At 38.7% G+C, this 27,865-nt stretch overlaps 2 protein-coding genes across 2 annotated transcripts in view; one reads left to right on the top strand and one right to left on the bottom strand.

Moving 5' to 3' along the window:
- The window catches only part of LOC101901381 (transcription elongation factor SPT6), a 173,731-nt gene that overhangs the window by 49,056 nt on the left and 96,810 nt on the right, over positions 1-27,865 (top strand). The window contains exon 2 of the mRNA XM_059122916.1: positions 435-519. Coding sequence (XP_058978899.1) covers positions 435-519 — 85 coding nt within the window. The remainder of the gene's footprint in view (positions 1-434; positions 520-27,865) is intronic.
- On the bottom strand, positions 11,181-12,750 carry LOC131802587 (uncharacterized). The gene is made up of 2 exons (XM_059122918.1): positions 11,982-12,750; positions 11,181-11,918 (listed from the first exon to the last, which is right to left on the bottom strand). Exons 1-2 carry the CDS (start codon positions 12,718-12,720, stop codon positions 11,803-11,805), a joined length of 855 nt encoding a protein of 284 aa, XP_058978901.1. The 5' UTR covers positions 12,721-12,750; the 3' UTR covers positions 11,181-11,802.

Below are 27,865 nucleotides of genomic sequence, written 5' to 3'. Positions count from 1 at the left end.
AAATTAGAAAAATTATATATTTAGTCATTAAGCTGTGTATTGTGTTTTAAAACCAACAATTGAGAAATGATGTAGAAAAACGTTATTGCTTCTATTTTTGTGCATTAATATGACCAAATCTGCAGTTCATTTCATCTAAAAGTGTACACAGATTTCGTTGAAATTAGCTTCATGATCTTTTTGTGTGCAATAATTTTTGTTTCTACGATTTTGTTTATCGTAAGTCATCTTGCATTTTGACAACACCGTATAAATTCTCAAAGGGAATTCTTAATTGTCTTCTGTAATATCATTAAAATCTAATAGATGTAAATCTGAATTCTCGCATGTTTTTTGTTCATATTTCTTTTAATTATTTAATACCTGTATTTGTTTTTTTTTTTTTTAATTATTGGTTTGGTATGATTTATTTTATTTATCATTTGTCTTTTCAGGAAGAAGAGGATCTGGACGTAAACGAAAAGAGAAGAAGTAAAAATCTTAAAGCGATGGCAGACAGTAGCGAGGAAGATGAAGAAGGTATGTTTTTGTGTCTAAGCGCACACTGTTATTAAAAACAATATGGAAATTATAAATAGGATTGTATCCATTCACTATGCGGGCCCTTTTGAGGGAATAATATTGCTGGTTGTTATTGACATTTATATTAAAAAGTTTTCATCAATTCGTAGAAATCCGTTCTTCAAACGCGTCGATTATGTTGTCTTCTATATGCTTTAATTTAGAGATTTACAGATAATATAAGAAGTGAGAGATTTGTACTCCTTAGACTAGTACCTTTATCTTTCTCTTTATGTTGTCAAATATATAATGGTGGATGTTCCGTGCCATAGGAGTTCCATATGTTGTTCCTCATTCACCTTTTCTATTGTCACACCCATTTGTTAGGCATATTCAGAATCTAATACATCAACCAAACGAGTGTCTTAGGTTTCCAGAATCTCGTCGACTTAGCCTAGGGATATATTTATTGTAACAGATTACATTTTTTTATACCCTCCACCATACTATGGAGGGTATATTAACTTCGACCTTCCGAAGTACTGACGTTAGACCCTACAAAGTTTATGTTTATTTTAAATTCGGAAATTTTGGATTTGATCTGAGGACGGATAAATTTAATTTTATGACCGATGCTTTGCGGAAACTGTTGTTGTTGTAGCAGTTTTACACGTTCTGTTGTTTTTTTTTTGACTAATCTGGTTCTTCCTCAATGTCCAGGTTTAGGAATTCTGCTACCTTTATGGGCTGTAGCCATAGATCCTCTGGACGGAGTTGGGTAGGCTTGGCAGGACAATTAAACAAATGCAGCGTGTTGTGCGGGCCTGTATCGCACGCTGGGCAGGTGTTCCGCACATCCTCATCAATTCGTGCCCAATACGAATTGAGACGGCTTCACCATTCTGAACGTAGTTGGGCCAAAACTACCCTGGTTTGCCTAGGCAGCCGACGTTCTTCAGCTGCAATGGATGGGGGGTGGACTCCGAGTATGGCATTCATACTGTAATTATTGACTACCTCTGCGACTGCATCAGTATGAATGCTATTCAGACCTGCTTGATAGGCTTCATGATCTAGAGGCTCTCTCTTATATCGCTGGACCTCTCTCTCTAGATCGTGCAGGTCCTTCCTGACACGCCTGGGTGGGGGAGTTCTATCCACCATATGGTGGTTAGGGTGACTCCCGCGATAACACCCAAGCAGGTACTGCAACGAAAGCATGCTGACGTAAGGGAAGAACCTTCGTCTCCTCATGTAAGTGGTCCACAGGCGTCATGAGGAGTCACCCTGTTGCAGTTCTCAGGGCGGCATTCTGGCAGGTCTGAATACATTTCCACTGCGTTGCACTTGTATTCTCCGACCACACTGGAGCCGCATAGCTAACCACAGACCGACCTATCGCTTTATAAGAGGTCAACAAGGTTTCTTTATCCCCACCCCAAGTGCTGCCGGCAAGCGCCTTGAGGACCTTGTTCCTACTTTTCATTTTATCGCAAATAGCTGTGGCTTGTGCGGAAGACTTGAACATGCTATCGAATGTGACCCCAAGAATTTTGGGGTAGTTGGTGGTCGGAATTATATGCCCCTCGACCTGCACATTCAGCTGTGTTCTCATCTCCGCAGTCCATGTGGTAAATAGTTTGGCCGTCGATTTAGTGGCGGATATTTTCATATTCCTCGCGTGGAAGAAGGCGGCAAGCTCCGCGAGATAATTATTCACCCTGACACATATGTCATCAACTACAGGACCCGACGCCATGATCGTACAATCATCCGCATAAGTTACGATCTCGATGCCGTCTGGAGGGCGCGGAATTCCGGAAAGGTAGAGGTTAAACAGTTCCGGAGATATCACCCCACCTTGGGGAACTCCCTGTTTCACTCTACGAGGCTTGGACTTCTTATTCCGGAATTCCACTAACGACTGGCGTCCACACATATAGTTGACTATCCAACGTTTCAAACTTGGCCGGAGGGTAGTGTTCTCAACGTCCTCGAATAGCGTGGCATGGTTGACCGTATCAAAGGCCTTTGATAGGTCGAGAGCCACCACAACTGTTCTGTGGCACGGCCTGTTCTGGTTGAGTCCTCGACTGATATGTGTGGATATGGCGTGCAATGCTGTTGTAGTGCTATGTAGTGGACGGAAACCGTGTTGATGGTTAGCAACTGAATAGCTTCCTCTGATACTGGGGAGGAGTAAGGCCTCGAGAGTCTTTGCTACTGGCGACAAAAGCGAAATTGGCCTGTATGATTCGCCTTTGCTGGCATCCTTGCCAGGCTTCAGTAGCGGGACCACCCTGCTCATTTTCCAGGCTTCGGGAACTATGTGGGTGGCTAACGACAAGTTAAGGGCTTTGGTTAAATACTCAACTCCCGGCGTATCCAGTTGCTTCAACATTACCATTGATATTCCGTCCGGGCCCAACGCTTTAGATGACTTAGCGTTTCGGATGACATTCGCAACATCACCCATCGTAAACTGTGGAGGTACATCCTCGGCGGGAAGAGCTCTTATACGACGTAGTACTCTTCGCCTCGTCCTATCACTCTCGGGGTGCTCCACAAATTGGCGGTTAAAATGGTCAGCGCACCTCTTCGGATCAGTCACAGTTACGTCGTTAAATGTGACTGCTGTCCTATCATCCTTTTTCCCAGGGTTCGAGAGTGACTTTACCGTTACCCACAGTTTACTCAAATCGGTTCCGATGTTGCAAAACTTCAGATGGTCTAGCCACTTTTTCCGCTTATGCTCCTGTACCAACCGGTTGACTTCCACTGTCAGTTCACTGACTCTGGGATCAGTGGTGCCTCTGCTGGGAAATTTGGTCTTACTTCGGGTATTCGACCAGCAGGTATATAGCGAGCGGCTGCAGCTTTGATGATGTCCCGGAAAATCCTTTCAGCTACCCGAACATCAGAAGGATTGGGCAGTTCTCTGAAGCGAAGGTTGGTGAACTCTCTAAACTCGGGCCAGTGGGCTTTCCCATGGTTAAGGAAAGTGCGGCGTTCAGATGTTATGAAATCGGGCGATCTGCTGATGGAGACGATTATCGGGAGATGGTCTGAGCCAAGAGAAATGACGGGTTGCCAAGTCACGTCATTTATCAGACCGGGTGACACAATGGTTAAGTCTGGCGAACTGTGACACTCTCCTCTTATTCGGGTGGGGGCATCCTCGTTTACCGTGCAAAATGTGGAGCAGTCAATCTGCTCTGCCAACGCTGATCCCCTCTGGTCATTACCTAGGACGGAATGCCACAACTCATGGTGGGCATTGAAGTCCCCTAGTACCAGGCGGTTATTGCCTTCCAAAAGTGGGCTTATATTAGGCAAGTAACGCGGTTCACAGCTATTAACCGGCGGGATATACACATTAAGCACCTCTACCTCGGCAGTACCACACTTGACTGCTACCCCCCATACACTCCATGTACGGGTCACTAGAGACTAGCTCAAGCGAGATAGGTCTGTATTGAACAGAATGGTGTATCAGGAACGCTAATCCCCCACCTCCACTTCTGGTGCGATCTTTCCTCAATACGTTGTAACCATTGCAACGTTGTAAGCTAAAATTTTCATTCAGCTTGGTTTCCTGCACCGCTGCGATCTTGATATTCCTCCGATTCATAAAATCCACTATCTCATCAATTTTACCTCGGAGTCCGTTGCAATTGAACTGCAAGAACAGCATTGTCCGGAATTGGAACAGCAACATGTGGCGTTAAGTGCTGCGGTAAAGGTTGCTGTTCTGGAGACTGCGGGGGAGTTCCATACTCCGACGACGACTCGGAAGTTGACGACGAGGTCGTGGACTCACTGGGGACTACGTTGGTGCAGCACGAAGCAACATAGTCCCTATCGCTATAGTCTCGCAACCGGGTTAAACCGGAACAATTTCTAAAATGCACCCATCCTCTGCATCAATTACATCGCACCGAGACTGATCTATGGTGGATGGTGTTTTGGCAAACCGTACAGAACCATGGTCCGGTGTCGTAGAACCCGCTGCCGTGGGATTGTGCGGAAACTGTAGGATAATTTGATTTTGTCTATGAGATAACAATGAACATGTATGTTTGACGTAAGGCGTGATGTGGTTAAACTTAAAAAGTCTGTAATTGAGCTGAAGATGATGGTCACTGAAGTACAAAGCATAGTTCGTTCCAGCCGAACTTATTTTTATTATATATTATATTTCTCGCAGAGAAGACCTCAAATACGGCCATACGTATTTGAGGATTTGTATGCAAAGCTTTGGTATGGTCACTTGAATTATCAAAGTGTTCCCCCATCGAGATTAAATAATAAGATTTTATTGGTTGGTAGTGGTACCAGAATTTTCCCTGTCATTGAGTCTTAGCTTAATTCATTGGATGGATAAAAGGTATGTCGAGTTGGCCTTGTTGGTGGTTGTTGTTATAACATTGTTAACGTGTTCCGTTGTTTATAGACTGATTAATCCGGTTAGTCCTCAATGTCGGAGTTGGGTAGGCTTGGCTGGGCAATTAAACAGATGCATAGCTAACCACAACAAGGTTTCCTTATCCGCACCCCAAGTGCTGCCAGCTAGCGCCTTGAGGACCTTGTTCCTACTTTTCAGTTTATCGCAGACAGCTGTGACTTGCGCGGAAGACTTGAGCATGCTATCGAATGAGGATTAGGATTTTGGGGTAGTTAGTGGTCGGAATTATGTGCCCCTCGACCTGTACATTCATCTGTGTTCTCATCTCCGCAGTCCATGTGGTAAATATTGTGACCGTCGATTTAATGGCGGATATTTTCATATTCCTCTCGTGAAAGAAGGCGGCAAGCTCCGCTAGATAGCTGTTCACCCTGACATATGTCACCATGATCGTACAATCATCCGAATATGCTACGATCTCGATGTCGTCTAGAGGGCGAGGAATTCCGAAAAGGTAGAGGTTAAATAGTTCCGGAGATATCACCCCACTTTGGTTAGATACCCAGTAGGAATTTAGGCGGCTGTACCATCCGGATTGTAATTGTGCCAAAACTACTCGGGTGTCGGGGCTCTCGTTCTTCAGCTGCGACGGGAGGGGATGGTCTTCCAGCACAGTATTCACTCTATATCCTTCAATGGCTTCTGAGACCGCATTAGAGTAAATACTAGTCAGTACTGCTTGATAGGCCTGTTGATCTAGAGGCTCTCTCTTATACCTCTGCACCTCACTCTCTAGATCATGAAGGTCTTTCCTAACGTGCCCAAGCAGGTATTGCATTGACAGCATTTTGTTATGCTTTCGCACCGGTAAGACCTTCGCCTCCTCATGTAGGTGATTGACAGGTGTCATTAGGAGGCACCCTGTTGCGTTTCTAAGGGCGGCCTTGTGGCAGGACTGAATATTTTTCCACTGCGTAGCACTGACGTTGGCGGACCACACCGGAGTCGCATAGTTTACCACAGACCGGCCTATCGCGTTGTAAGAGGTCAACAAGGTTTCCTTATCAGCTCCCCAAGTACTGCCGGCCAGGTACTTGAGGACCTTGTTCCTACTTCTAATCTTGTCGCAGATAGCTGTGGAATGCGCGACGACTTGAAGAGGCTCTCGAATGTGACCCCTAAGCCCTTGGGGTAGCCCCATCTCCGCAGTCCATGTGGTCAAAAGTATGGCCGTCGATTTATTGGCGGATATCTTCATATTCCTCGCAGTGAAAAAGGCGGTAATATCAACAAGGTAGACGTTTAACCTATCGCAAATGTCAAAATGGACGCCACGAGCGTACAATCATCTGCTTACGTTATAATCTCTATGCCGTCTGGAGGGCGTGGTAGAGGTTAAACAGTTCCGGGGAACTCCCTGTTTAACTCAACGGATGCTTGACTTGTTGTTTCTGAATTCAATGTATGACTGGCATTCACACATGTAGTTTAGTATCCAACGTTTCAAACTTGGCCGGAGGGCGGTGTGCCACCATAAGTGTTCAATATTGATTTTGTAACTCAAAGTGATAATTTTTGTAGTGTTTTTAAATCTTGTTTTGTGTTTTAAAGTAATATCAATTTTCAAATTGTGTAGTTTTACATTCTCCTTTTATTCTCTTTCTTTTGTTATATTAGCTAATTAGTTGTTGTAACATATCGCCTTGTTTTGTTTGTCATCTCATAAGAGTTGCCAACATTTAAAAAATAAAATAAATAAAAAAATTCCAACTACAGAACTAATCTTGAGAAATATAGCAAAGACATAGAAGTGTAAAGATAGGACAAGACAGAGTCAAATTATGGTGACCCTGTGAAAATACCTCTGTTGTTACGATAACATAACAACATAGTTACCAATGTTAACTGATTTAAACCGCTAAGGCAATATGCAAATTTTCGGAAAGGTCTATGTAATAGAATTTTATAAGTAAAATTTTGGAATTTTCAAATTTGTATTTCTTATCCGTTTCTTTAATTGTGGTTTTTATATTAACGTGTCTCTGCGACGAGCTGTTATATATAGTATAGACACAAACCATCTGCTCAGAATGCATTTTGTCTAGTCTTTACCATTTTAGGTCTTTGAATATAGCTGTAACCTGTGTATTAAAAAAGAAATAGTTAAAATAAAAATAAATAAAATGTCGTGCCCTTTTGAATTGTGTAATATTGTTGTAGAGGATGAATTGTGTGTTACCTGTTGGTTGTGTCTTAATCAATGGCATGCAAAATGTGCTAGGATTAATGCAAAAGTCGTAGACACAATTAGAAATAATGTTGGTGTTCGTTGGTGTTGTGTGCAATGTAGGAAACTCTCTGCAGACTTTTATAATTTTGTAAAGAATTTGCAGTCGGAATTGACATCTATAAAAAAAGATTTTCTCCTCATTATCACTCCGATTTGAGAATTTCTCTACATTGTTTGAGAAATACCAAGAATTAGATTAGTTTGTGTCGTCACCGTCAGTTTCTGGCCAGAAACGCAAAAGGGCTGCGAAAAAGGCACCAACTAGTCGCAAAGCAATAGTTTCTGTGGAAAACACTGTTCCACAACCGGTTTCAGTTAATATCACTGATACAACCCTCCTCACACCCAGTTCCGGTAGATAACAGCGGTATAGGTAAAGGGGTAAATAATCCTGATGTTATGAGTATTGATAGTGAGGTTTCTAAGAAAACCTCACAATCTACTCGTGACACACAGAAATTATCACTTCTTTCACTTATCACTAGTGATCGTCCCGAGGCTGCTACTGGCAAAACTCAACCTGTCCAAAGATCATTATCTATGGCTCCCGCCATGAAAATGATATTTGCAAGAAGGTTTGCACCAGAAACAACGGCCGTTGACATAAGCTATTATATAAAATCAAAAATTGTGAGAGATTACTTTTTGAGATGTTATAAGCTCCGATCTGCATTTTCTGTAAGTAGATCTTCTTTCAAAATCGTTGTGCCTGAAAATATTTTTGTACAGTTGATTTTAAAAGAATTTTGGCTTGCTAGGGCATTTATTAAAGAATTTCTGGAGAGATCCGATAATTTAGCTCATTTGCCTCTTAGACCAGATTCGGTGCCAAAAAAACTAAATGACTCATTTTCTTTTTGCTATCAGAATATAAGGGGGCTTAATAAAAAATTAACCAGTTTATATACTGATAGCATTGGTTTCAATTATAATGTATTGGTTTCCTCCGAAACTTAGTTAAAATATCTATATTAAATAGTGAAATTTTATGTTCAAAATATGAAATATTTAGAAAATATCGTGTTTGTAAAAAAGGTGGTGGTGTCCTTATTGCAGTTGATACCAAATATACCACTAATTTAATTGATCTAAATGATGTGGCTTCCAATGCCAGATTCTGAAGCTTTGATTCCTTTGCCATCCGAAATGAACAGTACCCACCCAGTATACATTTGAAGTTATAAATAGTTTGTATGACTTAAATCTTTATCAAATAAACAGTGTGAAAAATTCCCTCGGCAAAATTCTTGATTTGGCGTTTGTAAATATAACACAGCATTTTGATATATTCAGAATTCCTCCAATACGCACTCCTGAAGATATATACCATCCAACTGTATATATATCCATGACTCACAGTTATGTAATTGAAGAAAGTCAGTCCGACTCATTTAAAACTGTCCTTAATTACAAAAAAACTAATTTTCGAAAATTTAATACCCTCATTTCCTCCGTAAATTGGGCTTCTGTGTGCTTGTGTAACAGCCATAAAGATTTAGAATATGTTATTGATAAATTGTATGATATTTTAAATAGATTTAAAATTGTCAACATGGTTTTTATTTAAAAATAAAAGTAATTCTGGGAATAAATACAAAGTTTAAAATGTAATATGCTCTACGCTCCTTAGATGCGTCCGCTCTCGGTCAGTGCTCAACGACGACTGACTCATAAACTCATTTTGATAGTTGACAATTCGGCCTCTCCTGACTCTTCGTCCCTCCTGGGCGAACTATCATCAGACTCATCTTTATCTTCGATTTCGAGACTTGGATCACCATAGCACCAGGGCTTCATATGATCGGTCGACATAACACCGCAATATTTCCTTTGCTTCAAACTTAAATCCGGCAGATCCTCTACCAGATAACGATCGTTTCTGATAATTTTCGTGACGATGTATGGTCCTTTATACCGCGCATCCAACTTATGTGATTCTCCTGTAGGCTGCGGTACCGTGTTTATCACCACCAAATCGCCTTCCTTGTACTGAGTTGGCTTGGAATGACGGCTGTCAAATCTTGCTTTCCATTTTTCCTTTTGCTTCTGGATGTTAGCAACAGCCTGCTGTTGAATTACCCTAACATCGAAATTCTCTCTTTCTTCATCACCAACCGCATGGATAATTCTATTGTAACTGACATCTCTGAGACTAAAGTTGAATATTAAGTCATTTGGACTGAACTTTGTAGTCGCATTCAGCTGCGAGTTAATACTCCACTGTATCGTCGTTGTCTCAGTGTCCCATTCTTTTGTATCACCTACTAGACATTTCAACGCATTCAAAACTGTCTGGTTGATCCGCTGGCTTGGCCATTGGCTCTTGGTGTTCGGACTGCTGTTTGTACATGTTGTATTCCGTTGTATTCCACAAACTGTTGGAATTCTTTAGACGTGAACGCCGTTCCCTTATCCGATACAATTCTTCGTGGCTGTCCGAAAATCGACATAACTTCTCGCAGCGCTGTTATAACCGGAGCAGTCTTTGTATTCCTGGTTGGCTTTATAATGGTTTACTTACTGAACGAACAGACAATCAAGAATACATATTGATTTCCTTTCTTACTTTTTGGGAAGGGACCCATGTGGTCGATGTTGATACTTCTGAATGGAATTGGTAGGACTTCCTCAATATGTAGTTCACCCTCTGCCTTGCCTCCTTTTACCTTGTTGTAGCAGCATTCCGGACATGACTGAATGTATGATTTTACATAACGTCTCATTCTCGGGAACCAGAAATCACGTTGAAGCCTTTGGAGAGTTTTCTCTTCACCGAAGTGTCCCAAATCATCATGACAAGCCTTAGTTATTCGCCACCGGACTCTTTCTGGAATCACCATACGTTTCATATTGTTGACTTTGCGAAATAGCCTCCCATTTTCTATGACGTAGTCCGCTTTGATCTGCTTAATTTCATTTGCCTTGTTTTGTAAATTACCATTGAGAACTTCAAAGATGTGTTTCAGCTTCTTATCCGACATTTGCAGTTGATAGACCCAGTCGTTAATGTTCGTTGTGAGTGCCAGAACCTTTTCCGCTACTGTTCGGGATTGACTAGATGGTAACGTTGGACTTCTGCTCATCCCATCCACGTGAGTCATCTTGGCACCTGAGTGATGAGTAATGGTAAAATCAAACTCCTGCAATTTAAACCACCATCTAGCTATACGAGGGGGTAATGGAGACGTCGCCTTTGTTGTTGCTATGGAATTGCAATCTGTGACAATATTGAAGCACTTTCCGAGTAGGTAAATTCTAAACCTTTCAAGCGTCTCAACAATTGCTAATACCTCGAGTTCATGACTGGCATATTTTTCTTCACTTTCAGTACACCTACGACTGTAGTAGAAAACTGGACGCAGTTCCTCACCTTCATACTGCAACAATACTCCAGACAAACTAATAGAAGAAGCATCCGTGTGTACTTCGTGTTCCTTATTTGGATCAAACAGAGCCAAAACTGGTTGTGTTGTAATTCTGGTCTTCAGGTTAATAAAAGAATTCTCCTCAGGTTCTTTCCAGATAAATACAGCATCCTTTTTCATTAGTCTCGTAAGTGGCGTGGCTATTTGGATATACTTTGGCACGAACTTGCGGAAGAAGTTAGTGATGCCAATAAACTTGCGCACATCTGATACGCTTTCGGGTCTTGGGAAATCTTTAATGCATTTTGTCTTCTCTTCTCCAGGGCGTATACCATTAGCACTCACTGTATGACCTAGGAAACTTACACTTTCCTGAAGGAACGAACATTTAGTTGGCCTTAGCGTCAACCCCTCTTCTCTTATGGCGGTTAGGAACTCTTCTAGTACTTAGAGTCCTTCACTAATCGTCAAGCTCGGGATTATCACCTCATCCACATAACTTATGATGTTTCTCCGATGTTTCAACTTACGTATTATTTGGGTTATCATTTCCTGGAAGACCATCGGTGTATTTGTTAATCCGAAAGGCATTACATTATATTCATATAGACCGTCTGGTGTTATAAACGCCGTGAATATCTTGGATTCTTCCTTGACGTGTATCTGGTAATATCCTGATGTCATGTCTAACGTTGTAAAATACTTATTTCCAGATAACAACGAAAGTTGTTCTTCAACCACTGGCATCGAGTACTGCTTTTTGATGGTGACTTCATTTAATGCTCGATAATCCGTACACATACGACTTTCACCGTTCGCCTTTTTGACCAGCAATACTGATGCTGCATAGGGCGAATCACTTGGGCGAATAATACAACATCGAAGCAACTTGTCAATTATGTCTGACAGAATTTGTCTTTGAGAAAATGGAACTTGGTATCTTTTACCAACTACAGGCTTGTCCGTAGATAAACTTATTTCCATTTGTGTATTTTTACACCTTCCAAGGTCTTCAAGGGTTTCAGCAAAACAGTCCTTGAATGACGACAGTATTTGGTCTAATTTTTCCTTTTGATGCTCATCCAGACTTTCTCCGACATTAAATGTACTTGGCATTGTTGACTTTACTTTCAAGACACCATGCTCAATTGTAAGTTTTGTTTGCTTCTTACACAATACATCTCTTCCTAAGAGAACGTCATACCGCATCAAGTCATTCGGCACTACATAAATGGTAGTCATTAAACTCTCCTCGTCGATGACAACGTTAGCCCCAAACATTTCCACCACTTCAACAATAGATCCACCAAACCTTTCATTCTTTTTGACGTTACTTCCATATCGCAACCCTCTGGAACTACAGCTTTCCGCATTAAGGTAAAGTCGCTTCCAGTGTCCACAAAACCTTCATGTGTCTTACCATTGACCGTAACATCTTTCATAACCGGTGGGCAGTAATCCTTAGACTCTTCTGTCATTGCTGCCACAGTTGTACCTTTACCTTTGCATTGCGATGCATCGTGACCAATCTTTGCACATTTACTACACTTCGGCTCCTTCAATGGTTGTGGGCAACTAGTTGAGATGTGCCCAAACCTATTACAATTGAAACATTTTACTCCCTTGGGTAGCGCTCCACCTGAGACACTTGCGGTTTTGTCATCCTCGTCATTCATTGTTTGCTTCCTTGCATACGTTTGTATGGTCAAATTCTCCAACGACCTTAATAATTCACTACATGTCTGCGGGTTCATAGCTAAAAGTGTTCTTGTTAAGCTGCTATCATTGAGACCATTTATGATGTACGACAGTATTGATGAATCATCTACGCTTCCCCTTTTCCCTATGGCCAACATTGCGTAATAATATTCCACCAAAGACTCATTCGAGTTTCGTTTCCTAGCTATAAGTTCACGATGAATGTCAGCAACACTTACTCGACTTGGGAAATCCTTTAAAAATTGTTGTCTGAACTCTTTCCATGTTTCAACCGCTGGTAAAGCATCTATCCACATTTTAGCAACACCACTCATTTTATGATGAACTGCAAACAAAGTTGTTTCATCTGACCATCCATGAAGCCTTTGCAACGTTTCAACCTTGTCAATGAATTGGACTGCTGTAACATTTCCTTTAATTGGATCGAAGTCTGGTATCATTACAATGTAATCCTTTAAACAACCAGATGTTCCGGAACCAGATTGTCTTGATATTACTTCAGCTGGAACTTGCTGTTCTGTATCCCTCGAATTTACCCTGCATTTGACGTAATAGCCCTTTCTGTTGAAAGTGTTGTTAACTGTTGCACACTTCTTGCTAGAGTCAACATTATATCCTTTAGCTCTCGCATTTGACTTTTTAGAGAATCATCACCCGTCTCAGCTTCATCAAATCCATGGAAATACTCCTGTGACTCTGAATCTTCAACTTCCACTTCGTCATTTCCATTGCAAGCCATGAGTCTAGCAATTTTCTCGGATTTATTTCCTGTTCGTGGTAAGCTTCTTGCCAGTAATAATTTGTCTAGCTCCGCAACCTTTAACGAACTTATTTTCACCTTCATACTTTTCCATGTGTATTTTCCTTTTTAATTCGTTACTTCAGCAAATCTAGAACTATTCCTTTTCTTTTTTAGAAGCCGCACGCCCTAAATATCAACGTTGACTTTTCCCTTTTAAACTTCTTCTTCGGGGTTCCCCTCTTTATGTCTTGCTTTCAATCTCCTTGATGTACTATCGTTGTCCTACTCACTCACACTTTTGAGTATACCTTTGCATCTCCTTTGATTCATGCTTTCTCCTTTGCTCTCTTTGAGCACGTTACACACTCTCACTAAACTCACTCGAACTTTTGAGTTTAGCTGCCTTTGCGTGGTTTCGCCTTTGGTCGTCGTTGTTGCTTTGCATTGAGCTCTTCACTACTACATCACTTTGACGGCTTAGTTTCTCAGCTCTTTGAGTATTTTTCTGCAATTCTTATCCAAAATGATGAAATGGATAACCCCTGAGTTATCAAGTTTAAAAAAATTCTAAAAATAAGCTTTTTCGTAAATATAAAAAATCAGGCTTAACAATAGACTACACTAACTACTCTGTTGCTACCCGCTAGCAATGAAAATTCCAATTAACTAAATTTCGTCAGTCTTGTACTAGTTATAAGCCGTACTAGTACCAAATGTGTCCCCAAGTAATGCGAATGGAACCAATTGACACCTTTTCGTCCCCAAGTAAACGAAGAGGCGACAGTTGTGCATAAATAAAAAACCAACCAACAGACAAGTTAAACGAACATTTGAATGAGATCTCTACGAACAAGAATCACTTTGAATAGTTAGGGGTTAGTCTTTTGTCTCTGGTATATGACTGTAAACCTGGAACTAGTACAATACCATCTACAGGTAATGCAAAAGGAGTCAATTGGTTACCTCGTATGACATCCCCATGTTAAAGTTTACAGTTGTTTGCACTGTGAGGGGTCTTAAGTGGAACTAGTTACTGTAATCCTAAGAATCGACGAGTATACGGTGCCGAACTAGTCCACATTGCTAGCGGGTAGATCTAAATATACTTTAGAGTCTCGTAGATTGTATAATCTTTACCTCGACAAGATTAAAAATAATTTTAAATCCAATCCCAAATCTTTTTATGATTTTGTTAATCTAAAACGAAAAGTTTCCTCAAAGCCCTCAGTATTGAAATATAACAATAAAGAATTTTTCACAGGCACAGATATTGCTGAATGTTTCGCAGATTTTCTTGCCACAATCTATTCCAGTACATCTTGCCAAATTAAAGATTCGTATCCTTATAAGTTATCACAGGCTGATCAAATTTATATGCCTTTTCTACAACGTCAGGAGGTGTCCAATAGTCTGCGTAGTTTAAAATCGATTAAATGTCCAGGACCGGACATACCTAATATAATTCTTATATATTGTTCAGAAACATTAGCACTTCCGTTAACTATATTGTTTAATTATTCACTTAAATTTGGTCAATTTCCTACTTTCTGGAAAAAATCTTATATTATACCTTTACATAAGTCTGGTAGTCTTACTAATGTGTCAAATTATAAAGGAGTTGCAAAATTAAGTGCCATTCCAAAATTGTTCGAAAAATTAATTACTGCAGTAATTTCATTATTCACTTAAATTTGGTCAATTTCCTACTTTCTGGAAAAAATCTTATATTATACCTTTACATAAGTCTGGTAGTCTTACTAATGTGTCAAATTATAAAGGAGTTGCAAAATTAAGTGCCATTCCAAAATTGTTCGAAAAATTAATTACTGCAGTAATTTCACTGAAAATTCAATCTATATTGAGTCCATACCAGCATGGTTTTCGTAGTGGTCTTTCAACTACAACAAATCTTATGCAATTTACGTCAACAGTAATAAAAGGATTTGTTCAGCGTAAACAAACTGATACAATTTATATTAATTTTAGTAAAGCTTTTGATAGGGTTAACCATGAACTCCTAATATATAAATTAAATTATATGGATTTCAACACAAACTTAGTCAAATTGATATCATCTTACCTACAAGACAGATCACAACTAGTTTTGTTTGAAGGGTATCTATCCAAAACGATTAACGTTCCATCGGGTGTTCCGCAAGGAAGTCACCTTGGACCGGCTTCGTTCTTTTATTTATCAACGATTTACCTAATTTCATAAATTACTCGAAATTGTTAATGTATGATGATGAAATGAATAATTTACATTTCCCATAATTGTGATAAACAAGCTAGATTACTTCAAAACGATTTAGATAGCCTTTTTCAATGGTGCCAGTTAAATTGTATGGATTTAAATTCAAGCAAATGTAAGCAATATCAATATCAGAGAAGAAGATCTGGAGAAGCACATACTCCAAATCTTCGCTGATATTGCAATATAATATTGACGGCCATTCTTTATAAACTGTAGATGCATTTGTCGATCTTGGCTTCTTGATGGATCAAAAATTAAATTTTAATAGCCATGTAATAACAATGGTCAATAAAGCAAATGGTGTTTTAGGTTTTGTTAAACGCTGGGTAAAGAATTTTCCGATCCATATATAACAAAAAAGTTATTTACGTCTCTTGTTAGACCTATATTAGAATACGGTTCTGTTGTATAGGATCCTCAGTATGCAATGTACACAGATAAAATAGAATCCGTGCAATAACAATTTTTGCTATTTGCCTTACGATGTATACATTGGAATAGTGCTCTTGTTTGCCTTCTTATGCTAGCAGGCTAAAATTAATTAGATTGCCTACACTTAAAAGCAGACGTATTATGTTAAACTCCATGTTTGTACCAAAAATATCAAATGGTAATATACCTTCAGATTTCCTAAACTCATCTATTAGAATTAATGTGTGTTGACTTTAATTCTGTATACTATAATGTAGATTTTGGTATGAGTTTAGAAGTTATTAAATCTAGAATAATTTTATTTTTAAACAATTAAAATACATGATGAATTAGATTCTGTAGCTGGTACTCGATGTGTACTCGATCTCCCACATCTACCCCCTGAAACCTACCCGTTCGATGAAAAAACCAAAGGACACAATTTTAAAAGCATAGGGCAGAACATTCAGCATCGATAAGTGAATATATGTGATGGCAATCGATGTAACAACAAGCAATGTGACAGAAAGAAGAATTCTAAGCTAGCATTGCCAAAATCTTTTTAATAACTTTATTTTGGTAAATTAAAAACACCAGTCTTTCATTTTTATAATTTTAATTTTTATTTTCCGATATTTCGACAGTCATCTTCAGGGAAAAAACTACAAAGATACAAACAATTAAACACATACACAAATTCCGAAGGACCTCTTCATTGAAATACTGACTCTATTTCTTAAGGAGTAAAGATATTTTATGTATAATGACAAAATGTATGAACAGAAAAAGGGACTTCCTATGGGATTGCGTTCATCGTAATGGAGGAGCTATTGAAAGCTACAATGGAGAAATTGTTGTGTTGACGACCTATTTTGTATTGTAAAGAAAACGGAGTTTGGCAGTACTTTAAATGTTTTAAAATCCTTTGATAGACATGTCAGTTTACCCACGAAACCGAAGAACAAGGAAAGCTAGCCTACTTAGACGCCCTTATATCAGAAAGGGCAATGAACTTATTTTTGATTGTGGTCAAAATCCGACAGCTTCCGGACGACTTATTAATTATTACTCAAAATACCCATGACGAATAAAAATACAGTCGTAAATTTTATAAAAAAAGGAAGAGCGAATACGTAATGTCCTTCAAAACAATGACTTCCCGAAAAAACACTATTGACGATCAAATACGAGGAGCAAAAACAATAATAAAATAAAAAAGAGGGATGCAATAAAAAAGTTATACAAACATACCTGAACTTTCGGAGCAATTCTGCAACTTTAATATTTATGATAAGGAAAATTATTAATTAGCCTTTAAATCTAAAATAAAGTCAACTATTTATTTAGCGAAAATAAAAAAGAAGATAAGGGGAATGTAGTACATAAAATAAAATATGCATGGTTACAACTAAAGCAAACATAAACTATCTGCACATAAGTCAGATCAAAAAACAAGCAAACCACTAGAATAAAAGACGGCGCATTGCACGATGACAGGCCATAAACCAAATTTCAAAGACGTTGAAATACAGACACAAGAAAATAATTATGAAAGGTGTTTTACCCTAGAAATGTTAAATATTGTAAACATACCAACCGATGTTAGAATCAATTATAAGACTGATACTGAACACTGGGCACATATTTATTGAAGCATAGGTCAAAAGCATGACAGACAAAAATTTAGTTTAGCATAGACGGTAAAACAAGACTGTTGCTTTTCTCAATAAAAGTAAATTGTATATTATTATTGTTATCCTTTCTGTTAAATGTTTTATATTTTTGTAATTTTTTTTTCCGAAGATGACTTGTGAAGACAGACGAAATATCGGGAAATAAAAATCAAAATTATAAAAATAAAACACTAACGTTTTTAATTGATCTCAAGTCAAAAGGAAAGTTATTCATATACAACAGGTCAACAATAAAAAAACTACATTGCCAAAATCTATAAATAAAAGAATGCAATGAAGATCAACAAAGTGGACTACATTTTAGGGAAATATAAATATGTATTGCTAATTAACACTGGTTCCGAGAGGTCAAACCTTATGGTCTGGGGTGGCATAAAAAATTCTGCAACTTGAGGTAATCTACATGCCCCGCTATAATACCCCCGCCAAAATCATACTTAGCGGATTAAAATAATTAAAATGTATTTAATTAATAATTAAAATGTATTTAAAAAAACCAGGAGCTGATTAAACTTTTTTTGCTCTAAACTGAGTTCCATTATCAGAAACTTCACATACTTCACTGGAACTCCGAAAGTATGAAATAATTCCTCCTCTAAACACTTTATTATGACGTCAGCCGTAAACGGCTGATTTAAAAAATTCAGGATAAAAAATATTTCTATATTGCCAGATCGGGATCTAGGATATGGTCCTATAAAATCCACTTATAGCTTCTGGAAAACTTTTTGAGTACTACCTGTCTCACCCAAGGGTGGTCTCACTTCCTTCAGTAAATGCCTTTCTAATGTTGTAAATACCACTAGAAGATCGCCTAGTTAGACAAAAACCTCAGTCCTGAGAACCGTCGGAAGTACCCTGTACATGAGCGTACACATGATTTGCAGGGCATTACAGAGGCCAACGGGCATGATCTTGAAATGGTATAGCGGCCTCGCAGGTACTTTGCAAGTAGTCTTACCTTTCGACAATTCATCCAGTAGTATCTGTCAAACGCATATTTTAGGTCAAAGCCCGATATATATTCCGCCTTAGCAGAAAACTCAATATATCCTCAATGTGTGGAAGTAGGTGAACATATATCGTAGGTAACAGCATTTAGTTTTCGACTTCTAAATACAACCGATTTTGTCTGGCTTCCTATACACCAAAGATATACTGAGATTTTTCATCCGCCGCGTTGACTGACAGCGGTGTGCAAATTTTAGGGATATTCCAAGAAAAAATGTAATGCGGCTTGAGATTCTAAGCAGGATACCGAGGCACCCGTGTCCAAAAGATCCATTATATTCTGTTCTAGCAAAATCACCTCCGCATAAGGAGGAACATCGCCTGGTCTTCCAAGGACTGAAATGACAAAATAATATTTCAACTTTTTAACCTCCTTCCAAAATTGCTGTATTCTATTAGTAGATCAAGATGTACGGGGTTCTTCGTTGAAAATCCTTTCCCTAGCTTTCCGATAGTTTTCCAAATGTATATGAAAAGGTCTTAATGGGCGAGGTCCAATATTTCTAGAAGGACTATCATCTACATTAACATCGACATCTACAACTACATTCAACAATTTAGGATCTTCAGCAGGACATTCAGCGGAAATAAATCTGGCCGATGAAGAACTTTTGCATTGTTGTAAGGATTGTTGTCGCAAAAAACGATCGACCAAATCCATTACAGCTTCATAAAAAGCATCGAATGGTATTATTTTTTCCTCAACAACTTCACAAACATTAATTGACCAAAATAGTTATATTATTATATTATATTATTTATATTTTATATAGAACTTGCAAATTAAATATTGAAGCCATTTGATATTAATTTAAAATAATTTCAATCGTAAAGTAAAAAAGCAGCTATATTCGGCCGGGTCTAATTTTTTATACCCTTTAACATTTGGAAGGAATTTGAAAAATTAACTCTATATGGGGCTATACGAAGACGACGGGGTGCTGGATAAGTAATTTTCTGTCATAGGCTGTAGTACCGATCCCGAACTTCAAATACGAACAGGGCTAATTCGTCTTAGAATTTTAACCTGATGAAATACATATATACTTTGTTGGATCTAAAACTATTATTTCGATGAGTTAGAAACGAAATGACGAACTTAATATACCCTCCATACTATTTATGGTAGAGGGTATAAAATTGATCCGGAAAGAATAAAATAGAAGGGAAATTCTAATAGAAGGGTATTTATCCCAATTATTTTTATTTTCGTTGTTTTGAGCATTTATTATCTCTTTTTTAAATGGTTGGTTCATTTTTTTCTTTTGGCCTTTTCCTGGTTGTTCATGTAGCAGTAGTACATGCAGGAGTTTGCTAATCTGGTTCCAGCTCCAGGTTTAGAAAATCGGCTACTTTGATGGGCTGTAGCCAGAGATTTTCTGGAGCGAGTTGGGTAGGTTTGGCTGTGCAATTAAAGAGGTGTAGCGTATTGTGCGGGCTCAGACCTTCCTGATAGGCTTCTTGATCTAGAGGTTCTCTCTTGTAACGCTGGATCTCCCTCTCTTGATCATTTATGTCCTTCCTGGCACGCCTGGGTGGGGGAGATTTATCCACCATATGGTGGTTGGGATGACTAACTACAGACCGACCTATCGCTTTATAAGAGTTCAACAAGGTTTCTTTGTCCGCACCCCAAGTGCTGCCGGCTAGCGCCTTGAGGACCTTGTACCTACTTTTCATCTTGTCGCAGATAGCTGTGCTTGCACGAACGACTTGAACATGCTGTCGAACGTAACACCAATAATCTTGGGGTAGTTCGTGGTCGGTATTGAATTCCCCTCGACCTGCACATTCAGCTGTGTTCTCATCCCCGCAGACCATGGGGTAAAGAGTGGGCCGTTGATTTCGTGGCGGATATTTTCATATTCCTCGCGTGGAAGTATGCGGCAAGTTCCGCGAGATAGGGGTTCAGCCTTTCGCATATGTCATCGACCACTGGGTCCGACGCCATGATCGTACAATCATCCGCATACGTTACGATCTCAATGCCGTCTGGAGGGCGAGGAATTCCGGAAAGGTAGATGTTAAACAGTTCCGGAGATATCATCCCACCTTGGGGAACTTCCTGTTTCACTCTACGGGCTTTGGACATCTTGTTCCGGAATTCCACGTACGACTGGCGTCCACACATATAGTTGATTATCCAACGTTTCAAACTTGGCCGGAGGGTAGTTCTCTGCACGTCCTCAAACAGTGTGGCATGATTGACCTATCAAATGCCTTTGATAAGTCAAGGGCTACCAACACTGTTCTGTCGCACGGCCTGTTCTGGTTCAGTCCTCTACTAATATGTGTGGAAATGGCGTGTATGTTGTGGACGGAATCCGTGCTGGTGGTTGGCAACTGTATAGCTTCCTCTAATGCTGGGGAGGAGTAGAGCTTCAAGAGTCTTAGCTACTGGCGACTGCCTGGCTTCAGTAGCGGGACCACCCGGCCCATTTTCCAGGTTTCGGGCACTATGTGGGTGGCTAGCGACAAATTGAGAACTTTCGTTAAGTACTCGACTCCCGGCGTATCCAGCTGCTTCAACATTACCATTAATATTCCGTTCGGGCCTAACGCTTTGTGTGACTTAGCGTTACGGATGACATTTGCAACAACACCCATCGTAAACTGTGGTAGTTCCTCCTCGGCGGGAAGAGATCTGATACGACGTAGTACTCTTCGCTTCGCCCTATCGCTCTCGGGGTGCTCGACAAATTGTCGGTTAAAATATTCCGCGCACCTCTTCGGATCAGTCACCGTTACGTCGTTAAAAGTGACTGAGGTCCTATCATCCTTTTTTCCAGGGTTCCAGAGCGACTTAACCGTTACGCACAGCTTACTCAAATCGGTACCAATGTTGCAGCACTTCAGATGGTCTAGCCACTTTTTCCTCTTATGCTCCTGTACCAACCGGTTGACTTCCACTGTCAAATCACTGATTCTAGGATCAGTAGGTTGGTACGACGGAGATCATCACGCTCGTTTGCTAATCCCGCTGCCTCTGCTGGGAAGTTTGGTCTTATCTCGGATATTCGACCAGCAGGTATATAGCCAGCGGCTGCAGCTTTGATGATGTTTCGCAAAATCCTTTCTGCTACCCGGACATCAGAAGGGTTGGGCAGTTCTCTGAGGCGGCGGTTAGTGTATTCTCTGAACTCTGGCCAGTGAGCTTTCCCATGGTTAAGGAAAGTACGGCGTTCAGAGGTTATGAAATCGGGCGACCGGCTTATGGGCACGATTTTTGGGAGATGGTCTGAGCCAAGAGAAATGATGGGTTGCCAAGTCACGTCATTTATCAGACCGGGTGACACTATGGTTAAGTCTGGCGAACTGTGACACTCTCCTCTTATTCGGGTGGGGGCATCCTCGTTAACCGTGCAGAATGTGGAGCAGTCAATCTGCTCTGCCAGCTCTGATCCCCTCTGTCCATTACCTAGGACGGAATGCCACAACTCATGGTGGGCATTAAAATCCCCTAGTACCAGGCAGTTATTGCCTACCAATAATGGGCTAATATCAGGCAAATAACGCGGTTCACAGCTATTAATCGGCGGGATATACACATTAAGCACCTTTACCTCGGCAGTTCCACACTTGACTGCTATCCCCATACGTTCCATATATAGGTCACTAGAGACTAGCTCAAGCGAGATAGGTCTGTACTGAACAGAATGGTGTAACAGGAACGCTAATCCCCCACCTCCATATCCGGTGCGATCCTTCCTTAGTACGTTGCAACCATAACAACGTTGTACGCTGTAATTTTCATTCAGCTTGGTTTCCTGCAGCGGTGATCTTAATATTCCTCCGATTCATAAATTTCACTATCTAATCTATGATGCTCAATCCGGAGTTGGACAGCAACATGTGGCGTTAGATGCTGCGGTGTTGGCTGCTGTTCTGGAAGTGCGATGGAGTTCCATACTCGGACGAAGTCTCTGATGAAGACGACGAAGAAGTGGACGTTTTGTTTGTAGTTTTGGCTGGGGAAACATTTATAACTTGATTTTTAATAATGTGATAGTTATTAATAAGTTATTTTTAATTTTCCTACTTTGTATTGAGTACCTTATTAATACAATTAATTTACCTTGGAGGCTTTAGTACTAAGTATGAATTAAATAAAGAAAAAATAATTCTTTGTCAGATATTTGAAAATATTTTGGACAATATTTACAATTCAAGATTAAGGCTTACTCAAAATGTGTTGTATAAACATATACAAATAGTAACGTACTTAGAGTTCAATATAAACAATTACTATATACAGACATAACTACCTGATTAACTAGCAAAATAATTACCCGTTCCTAACACGTAGCGCTGTGCACGTAATATTATATTATATTACATTGTATTATATTATATTATATTATATTATATTATATTATATTATATTATATTATATTATATTATATTATATTATATTATATTATATTATATTATATTATGTTATATTATATTATAGGAAAAATGTGAACTCTATATTTTTTATACAAAACTGAATTTGTGTCAATTTTTATTGAAACGCATAGTTATACATATTCATTTTCTGTTCTTAAGATGAAATAAATCTTTGTATTCTTATAAACCAAGAAAATATGCTTTAGTTTAGTAATTTACACGTTTTCGATTTGTTGTCGATTTTCACATATACAAATACCGATTATTCCGATTTGTTTCTTATATGTTGACGATTTTTCTTGAAATTTTTTGTTTTCTGGGATCCACATCCTCTACCAATGAGGATATTTGACTTGACAGGGATTGATCAAGCTGTGCTTGCTGAATTCTTTCTATTGAAGTTACTATTTCTTTGACATTTTCTATGGTTAGAGTTGTTTGAAAGCTCAAAGAATCTGAAGAAGGATTAGAACCCGATTTACGTCAAAATGACCCCTCGGTTCTATACGCATCAAAACATGTAGTTTTTTATGAAGATCTTGTGGTAATGGACGATACAGTTTTTTGTGTAGCAGCGGAATTTAGTTGCTTAGCTTCTTTAATTATTTTGGCGCCTCATACTGAGCAATCAGAATGTGTTTTCATATAACTGCTTATGTATATTTTATGAGATTGAGTTTGATTCTTTAAGTATCAAACAAGTAAACTGAAAATGAATAAAAAACAAGGGGAAAAGAGAGAGGGAAGGGAGGGAAATAGACAACGGAATAGTAGCAAGGACATTGAAAGATCGGGCTATAGACATAGGTTTACTTCGGTTAAAAATATGATTAATTATATTTTTAAGTTCCAAAAAGTAAGATGTTAAGTATTATCATCACTTCAGCACGAAAAGTCGATATCAGTATTAGGACTCGCCCACAATCTGAATTAACAGAAAACCGAATGATAATTCTACTTTAGCAGAACAATAGGATAATAAACGTCTTGGTATTATGGCTATGCACTACTGCATTTGAACCATAAAAATTCCGACAAAGTCTATTATACTGACCGAGAAAATAAACCAAAGAAATTAAAAGTAAAGTGAAACGAAAGTCATATAAGAATAGAACCTGAGCGAAATTACACTACGGTATATGAAATATCAGGACTATTTTTCAAAATTTAAACTTGTTTTTGACCCATTCGAGCCCCACGTTGGACGTCAAAAGCTGTAGTATGTACTGTTTGATTATTTTAAAACTGTCTTTAAAATGTTTGAATGAATGACATATTGGCCTGGCACACCTCTTCGGGGGTGGGATTTTGCATTTACTCATCAATAGCCACAAAAACTACTAGTTATATTTTTTTACGTGCATTATTGTTGACAATGAAAAAAAGCTGGCAGGATAGTTAAGAGAAGAGAGTATCTTCAGCCCCAGTTGAGCCATGCTAGGCTCCCTTTAAATCAAACCCTTACGATTCAACTCAGTACATAATTACAAAAATCATTGATTTATTAAGAAAAAATCTGTACTTTGTACTAAATCGAATAAAATGATAACAAATTTCTTTTAAATCATAATGCAAATCCAGGAATTAAATGCTATACTTAAAATTTCCAATGGCAAAATATATTAAAAACTATTAAATTGAATACGTGGGAAACATATTTTTGGAAATATTTGATGACCAAAATAAAGGCAATATGATCTGTATATATAATAAGCAACAATAATGGGTATGACAACCAATATTTTCCCGATTACATTACACGGTTCTCCTTAAGGCAAAATTAACTGTTGGTTCGTTGAAATCTTTTCTTGTCGATGATGCACACAAACACACTCCAAATTTTGTTATGTGTCAATTTTTATGTCGACAAAAATAGTCAAAAAATAGTCTACACAAAGTAAAAAAAAAAAACAATGAATACAGGCTGATAGTTGGTTGGATAGTTTCTGTTTCTTTTAGAACCGCCGAGGCTGTGGGTAGGAGAGCGAGAGCAACCTGATTAAGAGAACAGCTCGGTAGTTGTGGGTGATTCTTTTCGAACTTTCTAACTACCTTGAGGCTCATCTTAATCAGGATTCTCTCCCTCCGTAATCTTTGCAGAGTCTCGGCCGATAATTATTTTTCAGTATTTTATCGACCTTTTGTATCCCCTTTTTGCTTTCGCCCCTTTCGGGTCGACGCCTTCGTTGGTGGTAGGGTTGCTTGCAGAATCTCCACCAGCTTCTAGTCGATGGCGTCTTGCCAATGGGGGACTAAGACATGTATATTGACCGGTATAGATCCATTCTGTGAATGTGATTTCGCACGAGTTTCAGGGGGGAAGTGTTTTCGTTTTTTCCCGAAGGGCGGACAACTGTTCAGTCTGCTGGTGTATGAGGTCGCAGATCCTGTCCTTTGACTGGTCCAAGGTCGTTGCTTTGGCAGAAGCAGTTTGGACGTTGGTGGTTGTTGTTTTTTTTTTTAATTTGTGAGTTCTTCATATGATATTCGGATAGGGAGGAGACGAGGACCGCCATGGCATAGCCTCCATATCCCTGAGGCTCCCACGTGTCAATGATGCAACCGTTCGAATACAGTCGGTACCCTGACTGCGAACCTAGAAACGCTGATGGGCTCGGTTTACGAGGTCAAGGATCACACGAACTCGAATATTGATTCTGAGACTCCGCCTGAAAACCGACGAGCTGTCCTTCTTACCAAATTTATCAAATTTGGTTCGCGTTAGCCGCTGTTGGACATACTCAGAGGAGAAAATCTCAAGACTCAGCCAAAGGCTCGTTAGCCGCTGTTAGACACACTCAGAGGAGAAAACCCCAAGCAACGAGCGAAGGCCGGCTACATACAACATCAGATTGTTCTTGACAATATGTGCAGCACGAAATTTTGTATAATCCTCCTTATAAACAACAAGATATGTATGTCCTCCCGTCTCACTTCTTCCGAGTGGCAATCTTAATAGGCTTCCTAAAACACAGGTCTCACATATTTCTTTGACGTTCTTTACTTGAATTCCCATCTCCTTTTCTAATGTTTTCTGTACATGCTGTTTATCTCGGTCTCCCCACCTTCTATGATATAACGGTGACTAGAAATTTCAACGGTAACTGAGGGGCACTGATTTGCGATCACGTTTCAAAAATCAATTCTATATAAAGTACCATTTGGCGCCTGACGTCTACATAAAATGGTTTCTTCATTCCCAACTAACTTGTATTCTTTTATTGAAGAATAAAACTTACTTGAGAGATTTATAAATATATAGCTAATAGAGAGACAAGGTTTAATGACATACCAGAAATATAATATACATCTTATAGTGACATCATAAAGACTTTTCTGGATTATTTACTCTTGACAAAATTTATATTGTATCTTTGTCAGCTGCTTGTATTGAATTAAGTTCCTTAAATACTTCGTAATCAATAAGAATTTCCTTCATATAGGTTACATGCAGTTGCACCGTTATCAACCAGGATGCGGAGAACAGTTAAAATATGCTCTTTCTCACAACTATTCACGGCGAGAACTCGATTGTTTTCCATTTATCGCGAGCGATAAAGTTGCGATGAGGGTAGAGCATTTACAATCTCTCGCGAGCATAAGCATTGAACGAAAAACTCAAATGGTAAAAAAATCTTGGCTGCAAGCGTCGTCGATTCGATCTATCGCGAACGTTCGCTTTTTAAGAACGCAAAATGAGCGCATACGAGAAGATGGTATTTTAAATCGTTCGCAATCGATTAAGAAACACATTATTTTATGTTGGACATTCATTCCCTGTGTGTGTACACATTTTTTATTATAAACAGATAGGGTAAGTGTACCAGTAGTCGGCACTTTTAGGATTTTCGGTATGACATGTTCCAACAGTCGGCATACCAATTTTTTTGTAAGAATAATTAATAAAAATAATAAATTAATTCATTAAAATATAATATTTTTGTGTAGTTAAACTGTGCTTTTCTTAAGAATATGGATTGTTGAGGACCTTCACAGACAAGAATTTAATTTGTATTAGAATAAATCATCTTTTCTTGGCGAAATTGTACATAAAGATAGATGACAATATATTTGAAGTATACAATATACATTTAGTTATAATAGTGTCATTTATTTGGGCTTTAAAATAAAAAGTGCCGACTACTGGGACATGCCGAACTTAGGCACACTTACCCTATAACGTTTTATTATGAAGCTGTTTACAATATTGAATTTTCTATTGTTATTTCATTCTATTGCCTTTCAGTGGATTGTAATTATGGTCCCTTCTAACATGCAATAAGCTTTTTTCCAAACGCCCAAGTCCAATGACATACACAAGGTAGTAAGGGAAAATAGAAGATGTTAGAACCGGTGTGAACACATCACATGATTATTTACATTTCATTATAAAATATCTTTTCACTTCAAGTATTGTAAAATATAAAACGATAGATAAAAAAGTGTAATTTATAGTAAAAACTGAATAAAAAATAAATCAAATGACATCAAGTCAAAGAAACTAATAAAAAAATAAATAAAAACGTGTAGACCAGACATTACATTTAAGGACTATTATTACATTACATTGTCTTTCTACGCGTACTTGATGATTTTTTTTTCTTTAGATGACAGATTTTTCCAGTATCACAGTATTTTTACATGTATTACTATAGACAAAACACAATTGTTTACTGCGGGTACGCACAAATCAAATGATTTCAATCACCTACGCAACGTGCGATCGTTGTTGTGTGCTCCCCCTCGTATGTAATGTGAGAGCGAAAATTCATTTGGCGAAGTTAGTTTGATAAAGAATTTATCGATCGTATTTTTAATCGTTCGCTTGCGAATTTTTGTTCACCCTGTTATCAACCCACCAATCACTGACAGATATGCCCAAATTAACTTTATTTGACAACGAATAAAGATCAACATTGGAGTGTGGAGTATCCGAATATTTTTATTATCTATCCACTTTCTGCATCTATAATCCAATGTTCATTTTTACAGTAGTGACAAATTATCTCTCTTACATCTTGTAAAATTCTTCGGCTTAACTCTAGTTCAGTTAAAACCCTTCGATTTTTTCGAAAAATTTTCCA

The sequence above is a fragment of the Musca domestica genome, unplaced genomic scaffold (genome assembly GCF_030504385.1).
Source record: "Musca domestica strain aabys unplaced genomic scaffold, Musca_domestica.polishedcontigs.V.1.1 22, whole genome shotgun sequence".
Taxonomy (NCBI): Eukaryota; Metazoa; Arthropoda; class Insecta; order Diptera; family Muscidae; genus Musca; species Musca domestica.
The sequence above is the reverse complement of the archived record's forward strand: the minus strand, read 5'-3'. Positions and strand labels throughout refer to the sequence as shown.